Source organism: Oncorhynchus gorbuscha, linkage group LG02, assembly GCF_021184085.1.
Source record: "Oncorhynchus gorbuscha isolate QuinsamMale2020 ecotype Even-year linkage group LG02, OgorEven_v1.0, whole genome shotgun sequence".
Classification (NCBI taxonomy): Eukaryota; Metazoa; Chordata; class Actinopteri; order Salmoniformes; family Salmonidae; genus Oncorhynchus; species Oncorhynchus gorbuscha.
Window position 1 is genome coordinate 78,159,672 of NC_060174.1, and position 25,161 is coordinate 78,184,832.

General features: G+C 41.5%; 2 protein-coding genes across 3 annotated transcripts in view; one reads left to right on the plus strand and one right to left on the minus strand.

The window, feature by feature from the left end:
* Positions 1 to 208: 208 nt before the first annotated feature.
* Positions 209 to 2,183, minus strand: LOC124010468 (autophagy-related protein 101-like). Its single transcript, XM_046322916.1, has 2 exons — positions 1,574 to 2,183; positions 209 to 1,427 (listed from the first exon to the last, which is right to left on the minus strand). Exons 1-2 carry the CDS (start codon positions 1,823 to 1,825, stop codon positions 1,026 to 1,028), a joined length of 654 nt encoding a protein of 217 aa, XP_046178872.1. The 5' UTR covers positions 1,826 to 2,183; the 3' UTR covers positions 209 to 1,025.
* Positions 2,184 to 2,475: 292 nt separating this feature from the next.
* The window catches only part of LOC124010452 (C2 domain-containing protein 2-like), a 28,298-nt gene continuing 5,612 nt past the window's right edge, over positions 2,476 to 25,161 (plus strand). The window contains exons 1-13 of one of the 2 annotated variants that reach the window (XM_046322898.1): positions 2,476 to 3,676; positions 4,089 to 4,184; positions 5,765 to 5,884; positions 7,705 to 7,806; positions 8,015 to 8,131; positions 9,457 to 9,568; positions 12,852 to 12,960; positions 13,197 to 13,261; positions 14,864 to 14,979; positions 15,496 to 15,676; positions 16,180 to 16,424; positions 16,872 to 17,175; positions 17,388 to 17,424. In XM_046322898.1, the coding sequence (XP_046178854.1) occupies positions 3,401 to 3,676; positions 4,089 to 4,184; positions 5,765 to 5,884; positions 7,705 to 7,806; positions 8,015 to 8,131; positions 9,457 to 9,568; positions 12,852 to 12,960; positions 13,197 to 13,261; positions 14,864 to 14,979; positions 15,496 to 15,676; positions 16,180 to 16,424; positions 16,872 to 17,175; positions 17,388 to 17,424 (1,880 nt within the window). In that variant the 5' untranslated portion in view covers positions 2,476 to 3,400. The remainder of the gene's footprint in view (positions 3,677 to 4,088; positions 4,185 to 5,764; positions 5,885 to 7,704; positions 7,807 to 8,014; positions 8,132 to 9,456; positions 9,569 to 12,851; positions 12,961 to 13,196; positions 13,262 to 14,863; positions 14,980 to 15,495; positions 15,677 to 16,179; positions 16,425 to 16,871; positions 17,176 to 17,387; positions 17,425 to 25,161) is intronic. The other variant, XM_046322906.1, reaches the window with a different exon arrangement.

The following is a 25,161-nucleotide window of genomic DNA, read 5'->3' on the forward strand; positions in this document are numbered from 1 at the left end:
TTGGTATATGTTTAAAATCACCTGCTGGGTGTCAAAGTGTGGCGATTCAACGTGTAGTCAGGAAATTAACATAAAATGATTAACGAGGTTCTGTGGTCAGAGGCAATAGGATGGCAACCCACCACGAACGACTGATGTCTTGTCCTTAACATCAGTAAGCACAGTAGCAGGTGGTTTGCTAAAATAACAATTAGGAATGTGAAATTAATTCAGGTGATACATTTTATTTTCAAAAGTGAAACATCTTTCTTCACATTTTCTTAGAAGCAAATGTCAAACAAATCAGAAAATTACTTTACAATTACTTGAAAAGATCATTAAAACTTCCATGAAGCAGTTATTAAATGAAAACCTGTTTCAGACAGACATGTTACTTATAGCACTTTGTTCATACAAAAAACCTAAATGCAAAAATGGTACTTGACAATGTTATATTCTGTACTATCGGATGTGAAGGGTCATGTTTCAGTGTTGACAAAGGCATTTAGAGAAAGAGTAGGCATTGATAACCAGGATTGTAAAATGACTGCTTACAAATGTGCACACTGCTTACCTCATTTGCACACACTGTATAGACTTTTTCTATTGTGTTGACTGTGTTTGTTTATTCCATGTGTAATCTTGTTGTTTGTGTCGCACTGCTTTGCTTTATCTTGGCCAGGTCACAGTTGTAAATGAGAATTTGTTCTCAACTAGCCCACCTGGTTAAATAAAGGTAAAATAAAAAAACAATAAAAAATTAACTGATTTTACTTTCTGATTAGACATTGGGTGGTTGTACTTCTAGCGTACTAACTAATAGTTAAGACCCAAGGGCCTGTAAATGCCCATGTCAATGAAGCAAATACATCCCATTGTCAATAAAGCCCACAATTTAGCCTGGTCCCAGATCTGTTTGGGTTTTCTTGCCAACTTCTATGGTCATCCTATGGTCACAACCATAAGAGTTGACAAGGCAGCCCAAACGATTTGGAACCAGGCTACCCACAGCCATGTTTTAAGATGCACATCATTTTGAGGTGACTTCACAGTGCTAAGGTGTCTTTTATTAGCCTTCTCATGGTGGTGCTCACTGAGGTGCCCAGCGTATCAGTGATCTGAAAAGTGATTTTGTACAGGTAAGGCTGGACATCTTTGAGGCTGGTGTCGAACACATTGTCCACTTCCGACTGGGTGGGCATCTTGGGTAGGTACTCGTGCCGGTTGATCACCTCCACGATGTTGATCACCTTCTCACCCAGCTTCTCACCCACTTTCTCCCGGCAGATCTGTCTCTCCTGCTCGTTGGCCAGGTTGACGACATTGACCTTGATGCTCCAGACCTCCCAGGGAATAGACTCATCAGAGAAAGGCCAGCGGGACTTTTTTTTCTGGTAGAACTCCAGTGAGATTTGTCCCATTCCATCCGTCCCATTGCCCATGGCATCCTGTAAAGCACAATATAGATTCCAGAGGTCAATGGAAACCAATAAATTACAAGTATAGTTATACATAACTCATAATATCTAGCTATACGTTTTAGTGGATAATATCTATACATTTCAACAAACAATCCGTCATCATATAGGCCTACCTTGAATTCTCCTACTGCTTTCCTGATGGCCCTATCAAGCTCATCGGAAGAAACACGAACAAAACTGAAATCAATAAAGTCGCAGTCAATGTCCTGTGTGCCAACAGTACCAATGGAGTAGGTGCCCTCTTTCTTGTAGTGAAATTTCCCAGTGCTGCGATGCAGTAAGATAGTGTGCAACAGAGCCAACATGGCCTCGTCCACCTGTCTTCCCTCCACCGACACTTCTAGAGCCTCCGAACGGCAGTTCATGGTGATCTGCTTCCCCACAGAGGCAGATGGAATATATGGGGGAATTCGCTATTCCAGCACACCCTTCAACTGTTGTTCACGTTCTATAAAACTGGGCTAAACATCAACACAAGCTAGCTAGCTAACGTTATTGCTAGTTATTTTAAGTAGCTAACTAGCTACTAACGCAGCAAACGTTAGTTTCCTGTGGCAAGCTCGATGGTTAACAAGAGAACACGTTACTTTTAGACTGACTTGTTGAATATTGCAACGTGTAGAAAATGTGTTTTGCTAGCTATGTTCTTTATAAGTATTTGTTAATAACAACATGCTGACACACAAACTGCAATTTCGTTGTCCTACTAAAAAGGGGAGGAACTACTTCTATAAACACGTTGGGAAAACTGTGGACCAATCCGAAACGTGTATCCTTTCTGATACACCAGCAATGTAACAACACGTATAAGATACAAGTAGCTATAAGTCAGAAACTATCAATAAAAGCTATGTAATTGCAGTTATTTCTACACAAAAACGCGGATTTTTCTTAGAAATTAAAATGTATTTGAAGATAAAATTGAAAGTTTGGGAAAACCCACAAGAGTATTGATGAAAGCAATGCACACATTGACACTTTAAGATATCGCTATGCACTCTGGGAATAGCAGTTCATGCCACATCACATGACATTTGCAATTTTTCGATTTCGGTCATTGACGGTATCGGAGATGGTCTTCAAGCGTGTGATGGGGCATTATAGATAAGGACTTCACAAAATAATAAATGTGTTTCGTCGTTTGAAGCCACGAATAACTTTCACTTGGCTTTACGCCATGGACGCCAGAAACGATTAATTGACATTACATTTTGGACTACGTGATATTAGCTAGCTAGATAACTTGCTAAATTAGCTCCCGTTGACTTGTAATCTAAATGAGAGAAAGGTCTGATGCTACCTAGCCAATTTTTATGAAAATCGTGTCGTTATGTGTAGTTAGCTGACTTACTGTTGTTGGCTAGCAATGCTGGGGGCTAGCTAGCAAACACAGACATACAATGGTGTGCAGCTAACGTTAGAGATGAGTGGAGCTTGCTCGAACTTGCTTGGTCTAACATACTCAAAATGCTCCGTTATTTAGTAGGTAGCTAAGTTACTTGCATAAACTTTAAGGAAACCATTTATATTGTTTGCTTGTTAGCTACCTAGCTTTCTACTGCAGTTTTCAAACAAGATAGCTAACGTTAGCAAGGATTAACTACTTCCTTGATGTCTATAGTTACTCATCTTGGGATATTTTAGTTGGATGTTGAGCCTCCATCAGTAACCACGATATTATTGACCAGATAAGAGGCTAACATTGCATAGAGTTTCTTGTTCAGTGGTTGAACTTGTTGACAAGACTTGCTCTCATTGCTAATATAGCTGGATCCATAACTCAGTTAGATGGCAAACGTTAGCTAACTTAATTGTTTTGAATGACGGGGACTTAATTCAAAAGCGCATTAGACCATGTTTTTGTGCTGGTCTTACTTTCAAGAGACAATTGTCATTAGTTAAATAAATAGCTAGCCAGCTATTTAAGTCAGTTGCTGAGGATGACTGACCCAGAAAGTCCCCTTTCAAATTCTGTTTTGGGAGACTTGCAGTGGCTTTGCATGGTAACACTGTTCATTGCATCCAGCATTACATTGATACTGTATCTAATACAGTATTTTTACGACGATCTACGGATACAGAAGCCTGAGCAAAACAATGCGGTTTCGGAGGAAGCGGACGCTCTGTTGGGATGGGCGCTGTCACTGAAAAGCTGGAAAAGTCAATGGAGAGTTGCTTGGTGCAGAGCGTTGAATGACGAATCGAGGAAGTCTGGGGTGAGTCCCATGACCCATACACTAGTTTATTTAACTTTCCAAATTACTATGGATTTACACAAGTTGCCTGTAGCTAAATAAATGAATAAGAAAGGCAGTGACAGACGTTAGAAATAATCCTCTATACCAGAACAAACAACATGAATACAGGATCTGTATTAAATGAAACAAGACCTGAGCACACAGATGAGCCTCGTAGTAGAATAAATCACCTTCACAGAATCCAGTGTCAACAATCTTGATTCCTGTACCTTGCTTCTGTTCCTTGTAACCTTTTAATCTCATACCAAATTGTAAACATGATCCATTTGTAACCTGTTCTGTGACTCTTTTAATGTTGAGATAATGTTAGTTGTTGGGGTATAGCTTTTTGCTGACCACCACCTGACCCAGGTACTCCTAACTCACACAGAGCCCAGTGCAACTAACATTTGAAGAGGAGAGCCTTCAGTCATCAGAGCTGGTGGTTGGCCAAGTGTCCAGCTTTAAAAAATCTGCTGGTCAGAAGGTAAGATAAAATCCATGTGTCTCAGACTGGCTCTCATCGAATGGCTAGCAACAAATTGCACACAGAATGAAAATCTCAGTATATGATTCCGTATAGTTCAGATATGTTCATTGTTGTTTCTAAATGCTTATTTTCCTGATTTAAAATCAAGTTTGAGGTAAGAGGAATTTGGATCAATTGGGTCATTGTTGAACCCAGTGCAGCGTCGTCCTCCGCCTACAGCCACTGAAATAGTTTTGCAGTTGTTTTTAGTTTGACAGTGGAGGCCTCTTAAACACTAACTACAGTTAGTAAAGAAAGCATTTATGCTGTTGCCATTTCCTAATCAATGTGCCCTAATGTCATAACCGGCCTCTATAGTCAATCGAATCTTCCACTGTAATTCAATGTAAATGGCAGTGCTCTATTGGTGCTGCAGCCTTTTAACTTAATTTCAGGTCCGCAGTGGCCAATATTCTGATTCACACAATGCCCATTAGTTTCACTGGCACTTCCAGACATTTTCCTCCTCGCCTTAAATTGTCTGGCCAGAGCCAATAGCACATTTTTACGACCTCCTCTCCAGCTCCAAGTTTATGGGATCCTCATATAACCAGCGCCTCTTCTAAAAAGGTGAAGAGAATTCTCACTTTTTATACATTCTCAGTAAATCAATAATATTTTCACCAATAGCATTAGCAGATTTTGTATGGAAAAGAAAAAGCAAAGCAGGGTTTTTCAGATGGACTAGTCTGTTATTGAAGCTGCAATATGTAACTTTTTTGGCGACCTGACCAAATTCACCTAGACGTGAGTTATAGATCTGTCCTTTTCATTGAAAGCATGTCTAAAATGCAGTATATCTGTTCTGTGTGTGCTATTTCTACGTTTTGTTTTTGCAGCTTTTACATTTTCGGTTTTGTTCACCCGTATCAAACGACTGAAAATACAATATTTTTGGTTATTGAAAACATATTTCACAGCGGTTTAGATGGTACAATCATTCTCTGCACTTGTTTGTTTTGTCAAAAACTGAAATACTGAGAGCTATTAGAATTTTAGCAACCAGGAAATGTTGAAGTGATTTCTACACATTGCACCTTTAAATACCTGCTCAATTTTTTTGTTTAGGATTTTCTGTAATATGCAAGATCCAGATGCTGCTTCTTTGTTTTTAGAGACTTTGGTAAACAAAGGCTTATCCTTGACGTTCCTGCATTAGTGAGTGTGCAGTAAGAAGCTTAGTAGCTGTCTCCTTATAGCCAGCCCAGTACAGATCAACACTAAGGAGATGAGGGAAGTGATGATGAGGAGGGTCCTGCTGGGAGAAATGGGCAGTATGATGACATACTTCATGATTGGAGCTTTCAGGTTGATTGTTGTCACACACTGAACTAGTAATAAAAAACGAACACACACCCATTGAGGAAAACCAGATAAAAAGTCTGAATGTGAACCATGTATGTAATTTGCAGGAATACCACAATTATGGTTGGGCATGTTTAGCATCAAGCACCTTTTTACCTCAAATAGTATTTTTTGTGTAACCTTGATTATTGTACGGTACTATTGTAACTGTATGCTCTCTTGTCTTCCCCAAGGCTGCACAATGCAAGGTTGTCGGGGACAAGCTTCAGTTCTCCCTCAGTGCATTACCATCAGCTATGTCTCCAGGAGAGCCCTGTAGGTACAGCGTGAAGATATCGGCACTTGAACTGCAGGTAAAGGAACACAACAGTTATGTCCACTACATCTGCAGCTAACATCTTCCCCATCCCATATCTATTGGAGTGATGCTTTAGACAAACAAAGGTAGAGTGAGGAAGAGAGAGAGGGGGTTGGGGGGGGGCTCCTGGTTCTCTCCCTGTGTTCTCTTAATGGAGGAAGCTCTGTGATTTATTGAACATGACACACTTCAGCGTAGCTTTGCTGCTGCTATGAGAATCGGATTAAATGGTGAGGGCCTAGATGTCCTGGATACCTTATTTAAATCACTGTCTGTCTAATGTAAAATACTGGAGGAGGTATAGGAGAAAATTATTGGTAAAGGTGCCCCATTTTTCCTACTACCTCCACTTTTTTCATTGGAGAAGAGAGAAAGTAAGAATAATTTCTCACCTAAAAAGTGATGTTGAGAAATGTTCCCTCTTTCATGTTAAACAAGATAGAGATGGTATGATACATCCATTTTATTAGCATCGCCTGTAACTGGGCACGATTTAAAGTCAAATCTCTGACTCGGTCTCACCCATAATGTTTAGCGATCTAGCCTTTCCCTCTGCTGGTTATTCACTCTAGGTTGCTTGCTGTAGCCTAGTACTACTTGTGGTTTCATATTGAACATCATGAAAGTGAGAAAGACAACCGGAGTGTGTGTTGTGGGTATATTACATAAAGCTCTATAAGCTTCCACCCCGTCTTAAGTTATTGAGCTAGTTGTTAAGCGGTTGCAAATGCACGGCTAGTAAGTGGCTGTTGAAGTTAACCCAATTAAATTAAAGCTATTTTTTAAAATAAAATCTGGTGGCCTCATTGTGGGCCGGATCCTGTCATAAATACAAGTCCAGTGAGAGGAAAAAAATCTAAAGCCAGGACTAGGTTTGGTTTGGTCAGGACACCTTTTGTTAGGGTTTTGGATTGGTTGTTGTTTTTGGGAGGGGTAGAGGGAGGCTATTGTTATTTTTTTTTCATACTCCCTCCTTCAGTTTGTTCTGGAAAAGTCCTGGGGGCAGGCCTTTTGAAATATGTTCATCCTTTTTCACATTGCGACTGAATGACACTAGAATGGTCCCTGTTCTTGTTATGAGTGATTGTGAAAGATGTATTTGAACAGTATATTGAGCCAGTGTGTTTCTCTTTCTGCCTCACTCACACGCTCTGTGGTTTTGCAGCTTAGTGCACTTTGGCCATGTGTAACCACACATTGTTGTAACACAACTGTAGTATCATTGCAGTGGGGCATTTCATGTGACTGATGTGATGGGCTACTATAAATGGAATCCTTTTGTTCTCAGGTATTTTTTCCTAAACCATAAGACACTAAGCTATATTCATTCCCCATTACTATAATGATACTGTGTTAACATTTTCCCACAAATGGATGATACATCTCCCATGGAAATAGTAGTGCTTCTGGCAAAATATGGTTGCTGTACTTTACTCACCATTACTTGACTCTATTTGTACTGTGCTTTATGTAACACTAAGGCCTACACTTTTTCCAGTATGACCAAAACCTATTTTTACTGATGAAAATGAGTTGGCTGTACAGTCAGAGTGGATTCTAGGCATGCTGGGACAGGATGGCCCAGTCACTAGCACACAGTCCTCTCTCCCACTAGCACATAGCCCTCTGTCTGTCTCTCTCCCACATTCGCTCACTCTCCTTCTCTCTCCCTTACTCTCTTTTTCTCTCTATGGTGGACTGCTCAATTACAGCTCATTGTGTTGGCTTGCACTCTGCCGGGGTGAAGCGTGTATTTGGGATAATATAACAACTGTGTTGTTGCTCATGGCCTTTCTGTTGCCCTCTGTTCCCCAGTTGGACTTGCAGATAAGGGAGGCTGAAGGAGAGGTCTGGATGGCCTGGGGGGTGTCCCATCTGGAGACATGGGACCTGCAGCTCAGCCCTAGTTTCACACAGGTATGGCCCATAACCCACAGTCTGTGGTATAAAATATATATAAGGCAAACATTTGAAAAACTAAGATCTTCAATACTTCCTAAGGGTAAACTGCAAACCTCAACATGTTTTTTATGTTTCCAAAAATGATCAGTCCTGACAAGTCAAACTGTAATGGAGATGATTGCTAGTGATGTGATGGTGGAGTGTTGATCCATTTGTCTGTCAGGACAATGCTACAGGCCCAAGTGTGGCTGCAGTAAAGGACGTGCTGAGACAGCTGCTGTGTGCGGCGCATCCCTCCGTGATGCTGAGTTGCAGGCCTGCTCAGGCCACAGAGGTCAAGGTGAGAGGAAGACATTACAGTTTGACACTGGAACAGGACTCCCGTGGGTCAGGACAGGATCGACAGACCAAAGGAACAGGCAGTACAGGAATAGTTATAAACTGTTTTTTTGGGGGGGAGATAGAAATATGCAATGTGTGAAAATGGAAAAGAAAAAAACTATTATAGTTTACTTAATAAAAATGAAATGTAAAATATATGGTCATTTTCCCCTTCCATCAACCCATTCCAGTTGTAGCCAGCAATGTCGGAGTAGCATTATATATAATATGAAAAAATTATATAATACAGTATATACATATGAAATGAGTAAACATTGTTAAAGTAAATAATGTTCCATGTCTATGTACAGTTGAAGTCGGAAGTTTACACACCGTAGCCAAATACATTTACACACAGTTTTTCACAATTCCTGACATTTAGTTCTAGTAAAAATTCTCTGTCTTGGGTCAGTCAGGATCACCACTTTCTTTTAAGAATGTGAAATGTCAGAATAATAGTAGAGTGATTTATTTCAGCTTTTATTTCTTTCATCACATTCCCAATGGGTCAGAAGTTTACATACACTCAATTAGTATATGGAAGCATGGCCTTTAAATTGTTTAACTTGGGTCAAACGTTTCAGGTAGCCTTCCACAAGCTTCCCACAATTAGTTGGGTGAATTTTGGCCCATTCCTTCTGACAGAGCTGGTGTTTCGGAGTCAGGTTTGTATGCCTCCTTGCTCGCAAACCACACATTTTCTATGGGATTGAGGTCAGGGCTTTGTGATTGCCACTCCAATACCTTGACTTTGTTGTTCTTACGCCATTTTGCCACATCATTGGAAGTATGCTTGGGGTCATTGTCCATTTGGAAGACCCATTTTTTAAATTTCACCTTTATTTAACCAGGTAGGCCAGTTGAGAACAAGTTCGGGAGGGAGGGATTTTTATCCGGAGGGGCCAGGAAAGTTCCGGGTTTATAGAACTTTTGCAGAATCAGGACAGTACGGGAACATTTTGACAAGACTGGACATGAATACATTTTCCCTCCTGTGTCATCCTGTCGAAGACCTACAACAACAAATGCACCCTGTCAGCACATTGTGCTCCTGTCACCTGTTGGCCATTTCTATACCTCTCTATTGATAGATTGCCTGATATGCAGAAGTGCTGTATATCAACATAGTTAGGTTGCTTAGTCTCCACACCACGCGTTCCTGAGTCAGGTGTGTTAATGCTGGGCTGGAACAAAAGCATGCACACCCTGTAGCTCTACACTTCTCTCCACTGTATAATATATGTTAGTGCCTAATATCGGCATGTTCTCTGTCTGCTTCTCTAGGAGGCCTGTAAGCAGGTGACATCACCGCCCAAGCCCCCCCGCGCTCACGACTGGAAGCTGCTGGTGAAGAATATCCGGGTGACATGTAAGGAGCAGGAGGACGGTGCTGCAGGTGAGGGACACAACTGGATCATAACCTGGTTCAACCATGAAAACATGGGCAAAACAATGAAGTGTTGCTACAGCGCAACATGTGCCTCATGTTGTGGTGGCTGCCAGCAGAGATAACAGTAGCATGGACCTCAAGGAGCCTCTGAGACTTGTTATTTTCTGACATCAGTTGAACCCATTGAAGCCTACTCAATGTGGTTCCAAACTCGCCTACAGTAGCAGAGCTGTCAGAGCTGCAGATCATCATCCACAGCAGGGAGAGAGAAGAGCGTCTCTCCCTGTATACATTACTGTTGATAATTAGATGTGTAGTGTTCAGCACTTCTCTCCCCGGTTGCTTCTTTTTCATTAAAGCTAAGAGGACAACTATGCTGATAGGGTTTATTGTTGAAATGTGCAGTGTGGCATAAAGCCAAGGAGGCAGCAGCTATGCAATAGCCAGGGCAACTTGTGTCTCCACCAGTTGATACATTATTCATTCAGTTACAAGCCTGATAGCCAGACTGACTTTATCTCAGCCATTGACATGTACACTGATATTTCTAATATTGAGTTTCACCCCGCTTTTTCCTTAGAACAGCCTCTATTCGTCCGTGCATGGACTCTACAAGGTGTCAAAAGCGTTCCACATGGATGATGTTGATTTGAATTCTTCCCACAGTTGTGTCAAGTTGGCTGGATAAACCCAGCAGCGTTGCCGTTCTTGACTCATTCAAACCTGCCTGGTACCAACTACCATACCCTGTTCAAAGGCACTTAAATATTTTGTCATGCCCATTCACCCTCTGAATGGCACATATCCATGTTTCAATTGTTTCCAGGTTTAAAAATCCCTCTCTAACTTGTCTCCTCTTTAGTTGATTTATTTGAAGTGGATTTAATAAGTGACATCAATAAGGTATCTTAGCTTTCACCTGGCCAGTCTATCATGGAAAGAGCAAGTGTTCCTAATGTTTTGTACACTCAATGTAAATGTACTGTCACTACAAGTAACTATCTTGCTATTAACCCTTCTGCAATTTCTGGCAGCCCTGAGAAAATCTAATTTACATCACAATAAAAAACATCAGTCCATCTGTTTCAGCCAGAGAGATCTGTTTTTTGGTGCTTCTCAATCTACCTCACCCACCAATATCTCCCTTCCGCATCTGCGGTGAAAGGTGGCAGAGCTAAATCTGTTTTTCAGACCATGAGACATCCCGAAAATCGGTCTTCTCACGAAAACATCTGTAGCGTCCATACGGTTTGGCCTACAAACCATTATGACCCTATGGAAATTTTCACGACTGGGAACAAGACCAGTTTTAAAAAATTAATGGAAGTGTATATGTATGGATATAGTTTAGTGCCTAACATATGGGGTTGAATACATGTCCCAAAATATATACAGTACCAGTCAAAAGTTTGGACACACCTACTCATTCAAGGTTTTTTCTTTATTTGTACAATTTTCTACATTGTAGAATAATAATGAAGACCTCAACACTATGGAATAATGTTGTAACCAAATAAGTGTTAAATAAATTAAAATATATTTTATATGACAGATTCTTCAAAGTAGCCACCCTTTGTCTTGATGACAGCTTTGCACAGTCTTGGCATTCTCTCAACCCGCTTCATGATGTAGTGACCTGGAAGGCATTTCAATTAACAGGTGTGCCTTAACTTAATTGGTGGAATTTCTTTCTTTAATGCATTTGAGCCAATCAGTTGGGTTGTGACAAGGTACTGTATGGGTGGTATACAGAAGATAGCCCTATTTGGTAAAAGACCAAGTCCATATTATGGCAAGAACAGTGCAAATAAGCAAAGGGAAATGACATTCCATCATTACTTTATGACATGAAGGTCAGTCAATCTGGAAAATGTTGATGTTAACTTTTAAAGTTTCTTCAAGTGCAGTTGCAAAAACCATCAAGCTCTATGATGACTGGCTCCCATGAGGACCGCCACAGAATAGGAAGACCCAGAGTTACCTCTGCTGCAGAGGATAAGTTCATTGGAGTTACCAGCCTCAGAAATTGCAGCCCAAATAAATGCTTCAGTGTTCAAGTAACAGACACATCTCAACATCAACTGTTCAGAGGAGACTGCGAAGACACCAATAAGAAGAGACTTGCTTGGACCAAGAAACACGAGCAATGGACATTATACCGGTGGAAATCTGTCCTTTGATCTGATGCGTCCAAATTGGAGATTTTTTTTGGTTCTAACCACCGTGTCTTTGTGAGACACAGAATAGGTGACCGGATGATCTCCGCATGTGTGGTTCCCACCATGGAGGAGGAGTTGTGATGGTTTGGGGGTGCTTTGCTGGTGACACTGTCTGTGATTTTTATTTTATTTTTATTCAATGCACACTTAACCAGCATGTCTACCACAGCATTCTGCAGCGATACACCAGTCCCACTACGCACAAACCAGATGGGATATAATTTGTTTTTCAACAGGACAATGACCTAAAACACACCTCCAGGCTGTGTAAGGGCTATTTGACCAAGGAGAGTAATGGAGTGCTGCATCAGATGACCTGGCCTCCACAATCACCCAACCTCAACCCAACTGAGATGATTTGGGATGAGTTGGACCGTGGAGTGAAGGAAAAGCAGCCAACAAGTATTCAGCATATGTGGGAACTCCTTCAAGACTGTTGGAAAAGCATTCCTCATGAAGCTGGCTTAGAGAATGCCAAGAGTGTGCAAAGCTGTCATCAAGGTAAAAGGTGGCTACTTTGAAGAATCTAAAATATGTTCCATGTAGTGAATATTTTATTCAATGCATTTCTATGGGCTAATAGCATTAATGCCCCAACAAATGTTTATGCCTAAACTAAGGTGTTCAGACCATTAGAAATAGAATGAACTCATTCCAATACTGTAGGTTCAGACATCCAACGTCAATTACAATGAGGCGGCAGTGTAGCCTGGTGGTTAGAGTGTTAGTGTTGGACTAGTAACCGAAAGGTTGCAAGTTCAAATCCCCTAGCTGACAACGTACAAATCTGTTGTTCTCCCCCTGAACAAGGCAGTTCACCCACTGTTCCTAGGCCATCATTGAAAATAAGAATTTGTTCTTAACTGACTTGCCTAGTTAAATAAAGGTAAAATAAACAATTTTATTTAGTTTTCCAACAATTACTTGAACGTCAACTTAATCTAATGTTCAAAAATTATAATGCTCATGACTTGGGTTGTCAGTGTACTGTACCAATCAACCCCAGTGTTTGATTTGTATGGGGCTGTGCATTTCTGTTGAACTCCTCTTCTGTTGTTTGCACTTCGCAGGCAGTATGAATCCCCTGTGTGTGCTGCAGTTAGACGACCCTCCACAGAAACTCTCCACTTCAGTCCTACAAAACACAGCCAGCCCAGCCTGGGACCAGCCCTTCATCTTGTGAGTCCAGACTCGAGATCCACTGCTACTGCTGCTGCCAGAGAGTCTTTACAGAGCCCTTTTTATATGGAAATAAAAAATGAAGCTAGTAGACATTATAGTGTCATGTGAGCTCAATCTCTTAGTAAACACTTGCCACTCAGTCGCATAATATCCAACCCACAGTCCCTCTCGCTCCCTCAGTCTTCCTGTTGCTCGTCCTCAGTTTTGTAAATGTTCCTCTTTTTCTCACCAAGTGAGCTGAATGGACGATCAAAAGAGCTCAATATTCAGCTGCTGGATGATGGGAAACCTCAGGAGAGTACGTATATATTTGTTTTGTATCTCTAAATTTAGTCACAGGGAGAGGTAAGGATACTAATAGTATATCTGATGCACACCCACAATATTTGAATTTAAGAACAATTGAAGCTTTTTATCACCCTTAAAATATGTCTGATAGCCTTAAAATGTTGTCATTTTACTCATACACTGACTTAATTGATGTTTGTGAGCAAAATTATACAGTTGAAGTCGGAAGTTTACATACATTTAAACTCAGTTTTTCACAATTACTGACATTTAATCCTAGTAAAAATTCCCTGTCTTAGGTCAGTTAGATCACTTTATTTTAAGAATGTGAAATGTCAGAGTAATAGTAGAGGATTATTTATTTCAGCTTTTATTTCTTTCATCACATTCCCACTGGGTCAGAAGTTTGCATATGCTCAATTAGTATTTGGTAGCATTTTCAGTTCCTTCCACAAATTTTCCATAGAATTGAGGTCAGGGCTTAGTGATGGCCACTCCAATACCTTGACTTTGTTGTACTTAAGCTATTTTGCCACAACTTTGGAAGTATGCTATCTATTTTGTGAAGTGCACAAGTCCCTCCTGCAGCAAAGCACCCCCAACAACATGATGCTGCCACCCCCATGCTTCACGATTGGGATGGTGTTCTTCAGCTTGCAAGCCTCCCCCTTTTCCCTCCAAACATAACGATGGTCATTATGGCCAAACAGTTCTATTTTTGCTTCATCTGACAAGAGGACATTTCTCTAAAAATTACGATCTTTGTCCCCATGTGCAGTTGCTAACCGTAGTCTGTCTTTTTTATGGCGGTTTTGGAGCAGTGGCTTCTTCCTTGCTGAGCGGCCTTTCAGGTTATGTCGATATAGGACTTGTTTTACTGTGGATATAGATACTTTTGTACCTGTTTCATCCAGCATCTTCACAGGGTCCTTTACAGCTGTTCTGGGATTGATTTACACTTTTCGTAACGAAGTATGTTGATCTCCAGGAGACCGACTGCGTCTCCTTCCTGAGTGGTAATGACAGCTGCGTGGTCCCATGGTGTTTATACTTGCATACTATTGTTTGTACAAATGAACGTGGTACCTTCAGGCGTTTGGAAATTGCTCCCAAGGATGAACCAGACTTGTGGAGGTCTACAATTTATTTTCTGAGGTCTTTGCTGATTTCTTTTGATTTTCCCATGATGTCAAGCAAAGAGGCACTGAGTTTGAAGGTAGGCCTTGAAATACATCCACAGGTACACCTCAAATGATGTCAATCAGAAGCTTCTAAAGCCATGACATAATTTTCTGGAATTTTCCAAGCTGTTTAAAGGCACAGGCAACTTAGTGTATGTAAACTTCTGACACACTGGAATTGTGATACAGTGAATTGTAAGTGAAATAATCTGTCTGTAAACAATTGTTGGAAACATTACTTGTGTCTTGTGCACAAAGTAGATGTCCTATAAACAACTTGCCAAAACTATAGTTTGTTAACAAGAAATTTGGAGTGGTTGAAAAACAAGTTTTAATGACTCCAACCTAAGTGTATGTAAACTTCCGACTTCAACTGTGTGTATGAAGTCTTGTTATAGCAAACTGATTGGGATGTGTTGTCTTCCTGACAGACTCCTTAATGGGTCAAGTGTCTGTGCCTTTTCATCTGGTGAAGAAGCAACCCAAAGGACAGCAAACATTTGCCCTCATATCCAAAGACCAAGTGACTGGGTCACTTACTGCTGAGGCAAGATAACTACCTTTTTTAAGGCCCAGTGTGTTTTTTATATATATATTCACACTGCGGTAGGAATAATATTGTGACAATTATGATAATGCCCTTTTACTGTAAGAGCTGTGAAAAAAGACCACCTGAAATGTCAGCCTGTTTTGGTAGGATGGAGTTATGACCTGCCTGGTGACATCACCAGGTGGTAAGTTGGTTAACAGACCAATAAGAAATAGTTCCAAACCTCTCTGCCAGTAACAGCTAGTTTTCCGCTCCTCACTCCCAGACCGTTTTAGCAAAATTCTTGCTTATCAAATTGTTCTTAGCTAAAAAGCTATTTTTGTTTGTTTTTGGCCATTTTATTGAAAAGATTCATAGTAAGTTACTTAATTGTTACCCAGAAATGATTTGATATAGAAATATTAATATCTGCTTTGGACATTTTAACTTCTTAATACATATCAAATTCATATCCAATACCTTACCGTTTTACACAATGAATCATGTCATTCCATCCTTTCTCTCGTCCCCAAGTTTACCTACTTGGAACCTAGCGAGGTGCGGTCGTGGCAGCCCCCTACTCCAGCCCTCACTAAGAGAGTGGAAATGGACCGCACGGTCATGCCCTGCGGTACTGTGGTCACCACAATCACTGCAGTAAAGAGTAAACCAGCTCGACCACTACTGCCTGGACTGAGCAAAAATCCCACCCAGCGTACGTATTGAGTCTTTAACAATACAATTAACGTTTAAGATGGAACCCCAAAAGTATGACAGCAGGTAGCCTAGAGGTTAAGAGCTTTGGGCCAATTACTGAAAGGTTGCTGGTTCGAATCCTGGGCCAACTAGATGGAAAATCTGTTAATGTGCCCTTGAGCAAGGCACTTAACCTGAATTGCTCCTGTAAGTCGCTCTGTCTAAGAGGGTCTGCTAAATGACTAAAATGTAAATGTATGGCAGTAATTTGGAGGTAATATAGTCCTCCTTGTCCACATACTATCGACAACTATTCTCTGGGGCTTTGATGTTGAGGCTTTTGGACTTTTCTTTCAACACATGACTGCCTCTTGTCTAGGCATTACTATGAGATGTTGCTTACAGGAGATGGGCTCAGCTTATTTGAACTCTATACATTTTAAAATGTATAGAATGCAATTACCAGTATTAATGTCAATAAAATGATAAGGATCTTATCCAAGTGATCTTGAATGTTTTCAGAGACCCCCATGAAGCCTCCCAGCGGCACCAAGTCCAAGCTGTCGTCTCGGAGGGTGTCAGAGCAGCCATCCATGCTGGGGACGATGGGGAGTAAGGCCCTGTCCTCCTCCGACACAGAGCTGCTTATGCTCAATGGGTCCGATCCCGTGGCAGAGGCCGCCATCCGCCAGCTCCACGAGTCAGCCAAGCAGAAGCTCAAGTCCCCGGTCAAGAAGAGCACCATCATCATCTCAGGAGTGGCCAAGGTACCATAATAATACGTAAGATTTGGTTAGGGATTTTCTGAAACCCAAAGACATTTGAACTCAAAGGCATACCATACAGAGCAGCTCGGCAGTACACTCCAAAGGTCAAATAGGGGATGCTTATATTTGCCCATTTTCACTGCATTAGCAAGTGGGTAACCTGCACAAGTGTGGAATGCAAATGTTTTTTGCATATCCACAACAATTGTGGTCACAATCAGGGATCAGCCATAATTGATGGTGACCCTGGAGCAATTAGTTAAGTGCCTTGCTCAAGGGCAGAGCAACATTTTTTTTTCACGTTGGTTTGGGGTTTCAAACTAGCAACCTTTTGGTTACTGGCCCAAAGCTCTAAACGCTAGGCTACTCTCTACCTCTTAGAGGCTCTTCAGCTCTTCTTTTTGAAATGTTAAGAGTGGGTTTTCTATTCTGTACTCCATTTCCTAGACCCCTCTTTCTCAGGATGATGAGATGGCATTGATGGTGGGCTACGCTGCTGCGATGGATGCCTCCATGTCGGAGCAGGGTTCTCAGGAGATTTCTGTGGCGACTGCTTCAGTAGTAGGAGCCAGTAGCAACCTTCCGGAGGCGTGGTCAGAACCCCAGGAGGGCCCCAGTGGAGTTGTCCAGGCTCAAGCCCAGCAGGCCCCGGAGGACTGGGAGAGCCAAGCAGAAGAGGACATAGACAGAGATGCAGATAAAACCTCCATGTCCATCTGCATCTCAGAGTCAGGCTCCAAAAAGAGCAGAGGTGAGAGTTTATGGGATGGTGCCCTATGCCGGGACTGTGGCAAATCTTTAAGATCTTATTGTTGTCTATTTTTAGCCTTATTCTCTCCTAAAATATTGTACCGGGCATATCACTCAAGTCCTTATGATCCTGGTCACCACTCCAGTCTTCTCATTTTTCCTTCCTCCTATCTCCACCCTTCCCTTGTCTCTTTATTCTTTGCCATCTTAAAGAGGACACCATTGCTAACCAGAAATGTTTTCCTGAAGAGTAAGTTACCTCACAAGCAGCTGTTAGTAGCTTGGTACAGTAGTGACTAGACTAGCATGCTATCCATCTATGAAATGTGAAATTCACATTTTCTTTCAGATGGTATAACATCTTTTAGGCTGCAACAGCTCCAAGCTGCATTGTAGGAGCAGTTTTAGGTGCACTTCTATCAAGGTCGGTGCTATTTTTCAAGACCAGAGTTGGGGCTAGGCAATATGGCCTAAAATACATATCTTAACGATTCACAATATATCACTTAAAAAAAATAATGTTTTCTCTAAATAAGCTTTGTTGTACAATTAAAGGTCAAATACACTGCATTTTCAATGATCTAAAGAATTTCCGGTTTGTGAAATTATATCCTTTTTTTTGCAATAATCATTGATCTGGCTTTCAAGTCTGTCTATTAAAATGTGTTTTTTTGTTAAAAATGTAACTAGAACCATGCATAATGCACATTCACTAATAATGACTAACTTCTCGTTACCTGCATTGTTTGCTGTTTGGGGTTTTAGGCTGGGTTTCTGTACAGCACTTTGAGATATCAGCTGATGTACGAAGGGCTATATAAATAAATTTGATTTGATTTGTAGCAGGCAAAACAGAAAATTAACAGGGGTTTCATAAACAATCTTTCAAGCAAGTCCACATGCTGGTGAGTAGCCCGCTAATATTTATATTTCAAGTCTAGCCAACTTGGAACTACAGTGCATTCGGGAAGTATTCAGACCCCTTGACCTTTTCCACATTTTGTTACGTTACAGCCTTATTTAAAAATGTATTAACTTGTTATGGCTGCAATCCCGCGAACGGGATCGATATGACAACTACCAGTGAAAATAGAGGGCGCCAAATTCAAACCACAGAAATCTCATAATTACAATTCCTAAAACATACATGTCTTATATCATTTTAAAGTTAATCTTGTTGTTAATCCCACCAAAGTGTCCGATTTCAAATATGCTTTTCAGCAAAAGCACTACAAACGATTATGTTAGGTCTCCACCAAACCACTAGCACAGCCATTTTCCAGCGAAATATAGCATTCACAAAAAGCAGAAATAGAGAGAAAATGAATCACTAACCTTGAATTATCTTCATCAGATGACACTCATGGGACTTCATGTTACACAATACATGCATGTTTTGTTTGATAAAGTTCATATTTATATAAAAAAATCAGTTTACAGTGGCGTATTAGATTCACTAGTTCCAAAAACATCAAGTGATTTTGCATAGCCACATCGTTTCAACAGAAATACTCATCATAAATGTAGATGATAATACAAGTTATACACTTGGAATTATATATATACCTCTCCTTAATGCAACCGCTGTGTCAGATTTCAAAAAAAGTTTACGGAAAAAGCAACCCATGCAATAATCTGAGACGGAGCTCAGAACAGTACATATACATATACATATGCATTTACATATATCTTGAATAACATTCCAACAGGAGAAATAGAATGACTTCAGATGACCGGTGGAATGCAAGTCCTTCCTCTGTGAACGCGCATGGTGAAAGCATGGTCAAATCGTGGCAGTGGTGACTATTTCCTGTCTCATTCGACCCCCCCTTCACATTAGTCATCAGACAACGTTCTATTGACTGTTGACATCTAGTGGAAGGCGTAGGAAGTGAAAACTCATCCATATCTCGCTGTAATTTCAATGAGCTTGGTTGAAAATCTGCCACCCCCAGAAAAAATACAAACAGGAAGTGGAATTTCTCAGGTTTTTGCCTGCGATATGAGTTCTGTTATACACAGACATAATTCAAACCGTTTTAGAAACTTAAGTGTTTTCTATCCAATACTAATAATAATATGCATATATTAGCAACTGAGACAGGAGCTGGCTGTTTACAATGGGCACCTTTTCATCCAAGCTACTCAATACTGCCCCTGCAGCCATAAAAATTAAAATCATTTTTTTCTTTCATAAATCTACACACAATGACAAAGCAAAAACAGCTTTTTATTTTTTTCGCATACAAAGTAAAGAAATAAAATATCACATTTGTGTAAGTATTCAGACCCTTTACTCAGACCTTTGGTCGCAATACAGCCTCGATTCTTCTTGGGTATGTCACTACAAGCTTGGCAAACCTGTATTTGGGAAGTTACTCCCATTCTCTGCAGATCCTCTCAAACTCTGTCAGGTTTGATGGGGAGCATCGCTGTACAACTATTTTCAGGTCACTCCAGAGATATTAGATCAGGTTCAAGTCCGGGCTCTGACTGGGCCACTCATGGACATTCAGAGACTTGTCCTGAAGCCACTCCTGCGCTGTCTTGGCTATGTGTTTAGGATCGTTGTCCTGTTGGAAGGTGAAAATTTGCCCCAGTCATCAAGGATCTCTCTGTACTTTGCTCTGTTCATCTTTACCTCGAGCCTGACTAGTCTTCCAGTTCTTGCCACAGAAAAAGATCTCCACAGTTTGATGCTGCCACCACCATGCTTTACTGTAGGGATGGTGCCAGGTTTCCTCCAGATGTGACACTTGGCATTCAGGCCAAAGAGGTCAACCTTGGTTTCATCAGACCAGAGATTCTTATTTCTCATGGTCTGAGAGTCCTTTAGGTGCCTTTTGGCAAACTCGAAGTGAGCTGTCATGTGCCTTTTCCCGAGGAGTGGCTTCTGTCTGTTTGGTGGAGTGATGCAGAGATGGTTGTCCTTCTGGAAGGTTCTCCCATATCTACCGAGGAACTCTGGCGCTCTGTCAGTGACCATCAGGTTCTTGGTCACCTCCCTGACCAAGGCCCTTCTTCCCTGATTGCTCAGTTTTGCTGGGTGGCCAACAGAGTCTTGGTGGTTCCAAACATCAATTTAAGAATGATGGAGGCCACTGTATTCTTGGGGACCTTCAATGCTGCAGACATTTTGGATACCCTTCTCCAGATCTGTGTCTTGACACAATCCTGTCTCGGAGCTCAACAGACAATTCCTTCGGCCTCATTGCTTGGTTTTTGCTCTGACATGCATGTGGGACTTATATAGACAGGTGTGTGCCTTTCCACATCATGTCCAATCAATTGATTGTACCACAGGTGGACTCCAAGTTGTAGAAACATCTCAAGGATGATTAATGGAAATAGGATGCACCTGAGCTCAATTTAGACTCTCATAGCAAAGGGTCTAAATACCGTACTTATTTTCATAAGGTATTTTTTTTTTTTTATCAATTAGCAACTTTTCTAAACCTTTTTTCACTTTGTCATTATGGGGTATTGTGTGTAGATTGATGACCATTTAAAAAACAATCCATTTTAGAATAAGTCTGTATCGTAACAAAATGTTGAAAAAGGAGAGAGAGGGAGCTTAATTAGCGTCTCCCGGTATGATGCAGTCAAGACGGGTGCTATGTAATCATATTTGATGATAAATAACCTCGCTGTGGCAGCTATTAGTCTACTTTAACACAAGTTGGCTTGCTTGGTTGGTTCCTCTCTCCCTCCTCACTACTTCCCGTTTCACTCTGTAACGGTTTTGACTTGAGGTTATTATTTATAGGGGTGCCAGGTAGGTTGTGCCTACCAGAGAAAACATTGGTTTCTCCTTTTAGTTTGGGTGGGAATGAGTCCCATCTGGTCCGTCAAGTCTACACCAATACAAAGGACTTATGTAAAAGTCAGGATGGAAATAAACTTTTCATAAACCTTTAAAACATTGGAAAGAACTTCAAAAACAACTATATTATTTTGCGTGGGTTGTATTAGCAACAACAATGATTACACACACACATATAATAATATCACAATGAGTTCTGGTTCCTCCAGAAATGTCCTGTACCTCGGGCCTAAAAAGAGTCCAGCCTGGTAAAGGAGTTCAGTGAACTCAAGTGACTTTTGTCACGCAATGTTTGTCCTTTCATTCAAGTGTAGCGTAAACCCTGTATTAATCATACAATCAATATAACAATTATTTTACCACAGAACTTTAACGCATATCAACTCTTACTAAGTCCTCAACTACAACTAACTACATAAATCATCACCTTATACATGACATCAAAACAAATGAAATACCGTATACAAAAAGGTTGTAGTCAGTCGGTCAGTCAGACAATCCAATCCGCCAACAGATCTCCAGCGGAAAAAGGCCACGAAGAACAGAGAGGTGTAGTCCACGGACGGAGAGGTGTAGTCCACGGACGGAGAGGTGTAGTCCACGGACGGAGAGGTGTAGTCCACGGACGGAGAGGTGTAGTCCACGGACGCAAAGAGTGGATCCGATCCTGGGTAAACTCTAAACACACGTTTTAAACGGCAACAAAACCATGGAATAGAGAAGCTTCGGAACTGAGGGTTGAACACATCCTCATTCACGTCTCCATCACAACCCCACTTTTGCGCAGCTGATGCTGGCTATTTAATTGGGAATTAAAGGGAAAGCGTCCTATTGGAAGGAGCTGCACTGAGACGGTTCAGAAAAATTCAGGGCCGTCACAACTCGCTCACAGTAACTTACAGCTCCTCCCCCACAAGAGGGTGAGTAATAATATGGGGATGAGGTAGTTGGGTGTGCTAATTACAGATTGGCTGTGTACAGGTACAGTGATCAGTAAGCTGCTCTGATAGCTGATTCTTAAAGTTAGAAAGGGAGATATAAGAATCCAGCTTCAGTGATTTTTGCAATTTGTTCCAGTCATTGGCAGCAGAGAACTGGAAGGAAAGGCGGCCAAAGGAAGTGTTGGCTTTGGGGATGACCAGTGAAATATACCTGCTGGAGCTCGTACTATGGGTGGGTGTTGCTATGGTGACCAGTGAGCTGAGATAAGGCGGGGCATTACCTAGCATAGACCTATAGATGTCCTGGAGCCAGTGGGTTTTGCGACGAATATGTAGTGAGGGCCAGCCAACGAGAGCGTACAGGTCGCAGTGGTGGGTAGTATATGGGGCTTTAGTAACAAAATGGGTGGCACTGTGATAGACTGCATCCAATTTACTGAGTAGTGTTGTAGGCTATTTTGTAACTGACATCACCGAAGTCAAGGATGGGTAGGATAGTCAGTTTTACGAGGGAATGTTTGGCAGCATGAGTGAAGGAGACTTTGTTTGCGAAATAAGAAGCCAATTCTAGATTTAATTTTGGATTTGAGATGCTTGATGTCAGTCGGGAAGGAGAGTTTACAGTGTAACCAGACACCTAGGTATTTGTAGCTGTCCACATATTCAGAACCGTCCAGAGTAGTGATGCTAGTCGGGCGGGAGAGTGCGGGCAGCAATCGGTTGAAGAGCTTGCACTTAGTTTTACTTGCATTTTTAAAGCAGTCGGAGGCCTCGAAAGGAGTGTTGTATGGCATTGAAGCTCATTTGGCAGTTTGTTAGCATAGTGTCCAAAGAAGGTCCAGATGTATACAGAATGGTGTCGTCTGCGTAGAGGTGGATCAGCTAATCACCAGCAGCAAGAGCGACATCATTGATATATACAGAGAAAAGAGTCGGCCAGAGAATTTAACCCTGTGGCACCCCCATAGACTGCCAGAGGTCCGGACAACAGGCCCTCCGATTTGACACACTGAACTCTGTCTGAGACGTAGTTGTTGAACCAGGCGAGGCAGTCATTTGAGAGCCAATGCTATTGATTCTGCCAATAAGAATGTGATGATTGACAGATTCGAAAGCCTTGGCCAGGTCGATGAATACGGCTGCACAGTACTGTCTTTTATCGATGGTGGTTATGATATCGTTTAGGACCTTGAGCGTGGCTGAGGTGCACCCATTCTTGGAGGCAGGCCACTCGATTTCGTCTCTGCGTTATATTGGCATCGAACATGTCACCCTCCCTAGGAGAGGGGGTAACCTTGATAATTTATTGTTAAAACGAGAGGCTTCCTGGATCTTTAATTTAAAGACCCTTGCGCCCTTCGGTCTCAACGTAGACTTTGATCTGAAGCCATTCTTGTGATTATTGTGACTTTGCCATTGTAATTGTGTGTAAACTTGTATAGTTAAATTAATCTATGATCGTATGCTATCCATTTGTTTGTATGCTGTTCTTTGTATGACATTTTAATATTTGATTATTAACCAATGATATTAGGCCACTCCTGGCCATGATTACAGACACCTGTGTCTTTTGACACTATATAAACGAGTCATCCCGCAGTGTTTGTGAATATACCCTGATGAAGACAGCTTGGCTGTCGAAACGTTGGTATTACATTTTTGCATCTGAGCTCCAAGAGTGTGCGGCTATTTTATTTTCAAGGTGCACCCATGACCAGCTCGGAAACCAGATTGCCTAGTGGAGAAGGTGCGGTGGGATTCGAAATAGTAGGTGATCTGTTTGTTAACTTGACTGGCAGGGCAGGATGGATATAGGTCTATAACAGTTTAGGTCAAGAGTGTCTCCCCCAGTTTTCCAATCTTTGGGGATCTCAGACGATATGAGAGGTTGAACAGGCTAGTAATAAGGGTTGCAACAATTTTAGCGGATAATTTTTAAAAGAGAGGGTTTCAGATTGTCTAGCCCAGCTGATTTGGTAGGGATCCAGGTGTTATAGCTTTTTCAGAACATCAGCTGTCAGGATTTGGATGAAGGAGAAGCGGTGGTGCTGGGTTGTGCAAGTTGCTACAGGGGGTGCTGAGATGTTGGCCGGGGTATGGGTAGCTATGGCCAGCCATAGAAAAATGCTTAATGAAATGATCAATTATTGTAGATTTATCGGTGGTGACAATGTTTCCTATCCTCAGTGCAGTGGGCAGCTGGGTGGAGGTGCTCTTATTCTCCATGGACTTTACAGTGTCCCAAAACCTTTTGAAATTTGTGCTACAGGTTGAACATTTCTGTTTGAAAAAGCTATCCTTAGCTTTCCTAACTGACTGAGTATATTGGTTCCTGACTTCCCTGAAAAGTTGCATATTGCGTGTGCTATTCGATGCTAATGCAGAACTCCACAGGATGATATTGTGCTGGTCAAGGGCTGTCAAGTCTGGGGTGAACGAAAGGCTATATCTGTTCTTAGTTCTACATTTTTTGAATGGGGCATGCTTATATAAGATGGAGAGGAAATCACTTTTAAAAAGCAACCAGGCATCCTCTACTGACAGGATGAGGTTAGTATCCTTCCAGGATACCTGGGCCAGGTCGATTAGAAAGGCCTGTTTGCTGAAATATTTTAGGGAGTGTTTGACAGTGATGAGGGGTGGTCGTTTGACCGTGGACCCATTACACACACAGGCAAGGATCACAAAGATCCTGGTTGAAGACAGCAGAGGTGTATTTTTTCGAAGGCAAGTTGGTCAGGATGATATCTAACAGGGTGCTCATGGTTACGGATTTAGGGTTGTACCTGGTAGGTTCCTTGATGATTTGTGTGAGATTGAGGGCATCTAGCTTAGATTGTAGGTCGGCCGGGGTGTTAAGCATGTCCCAGTTTATGTCTCATCACAGTACGAACTCTGAAGATTGATGGGGGGCAGTCAATTCACATATGGTGTCCAGGGCAAAGCTGAGGGCTGAAGGTGGTCTTTAACAAGCGGCAACGGTGAGAGACTTGTTTCTGGAAAGGTGAATTTTTTTTAAAGTAGAAGCTCGAATTGTTTGGGCATAGACCTGGATAGTATGACAGGACTCTGCAAGCTATCTCTGCAGTAGATTGCAACTCGGCCACATTTGGCAGTTCTATCTTGTTGGAAAAATGTTATTGTTAGGGATGGAAATTTCAGGATTTTTCGTGGCCTTCCTAAGCCAGGATTCAAGCATGGCTAGGACATCTGGGTTGGCAGA

Bases quoted from the DNA above. Each gene is read 5' to 3' on its own strand.
- LOC124010468 (XM_046322916.1), bottom strand. From the start codon at position 1,825: ATGAACTGCCGTTCGGAGGCTCTAGAAGTGTCGGTGGAGGGAAGACAG. The intron at 1,428-1,573 runs GTAGGCCTATAT...TGTGCTTTACAG, and splicing joins AAGCAGTAGGAGAATTCAAG to GATGCCATGGGCAATGGGAC.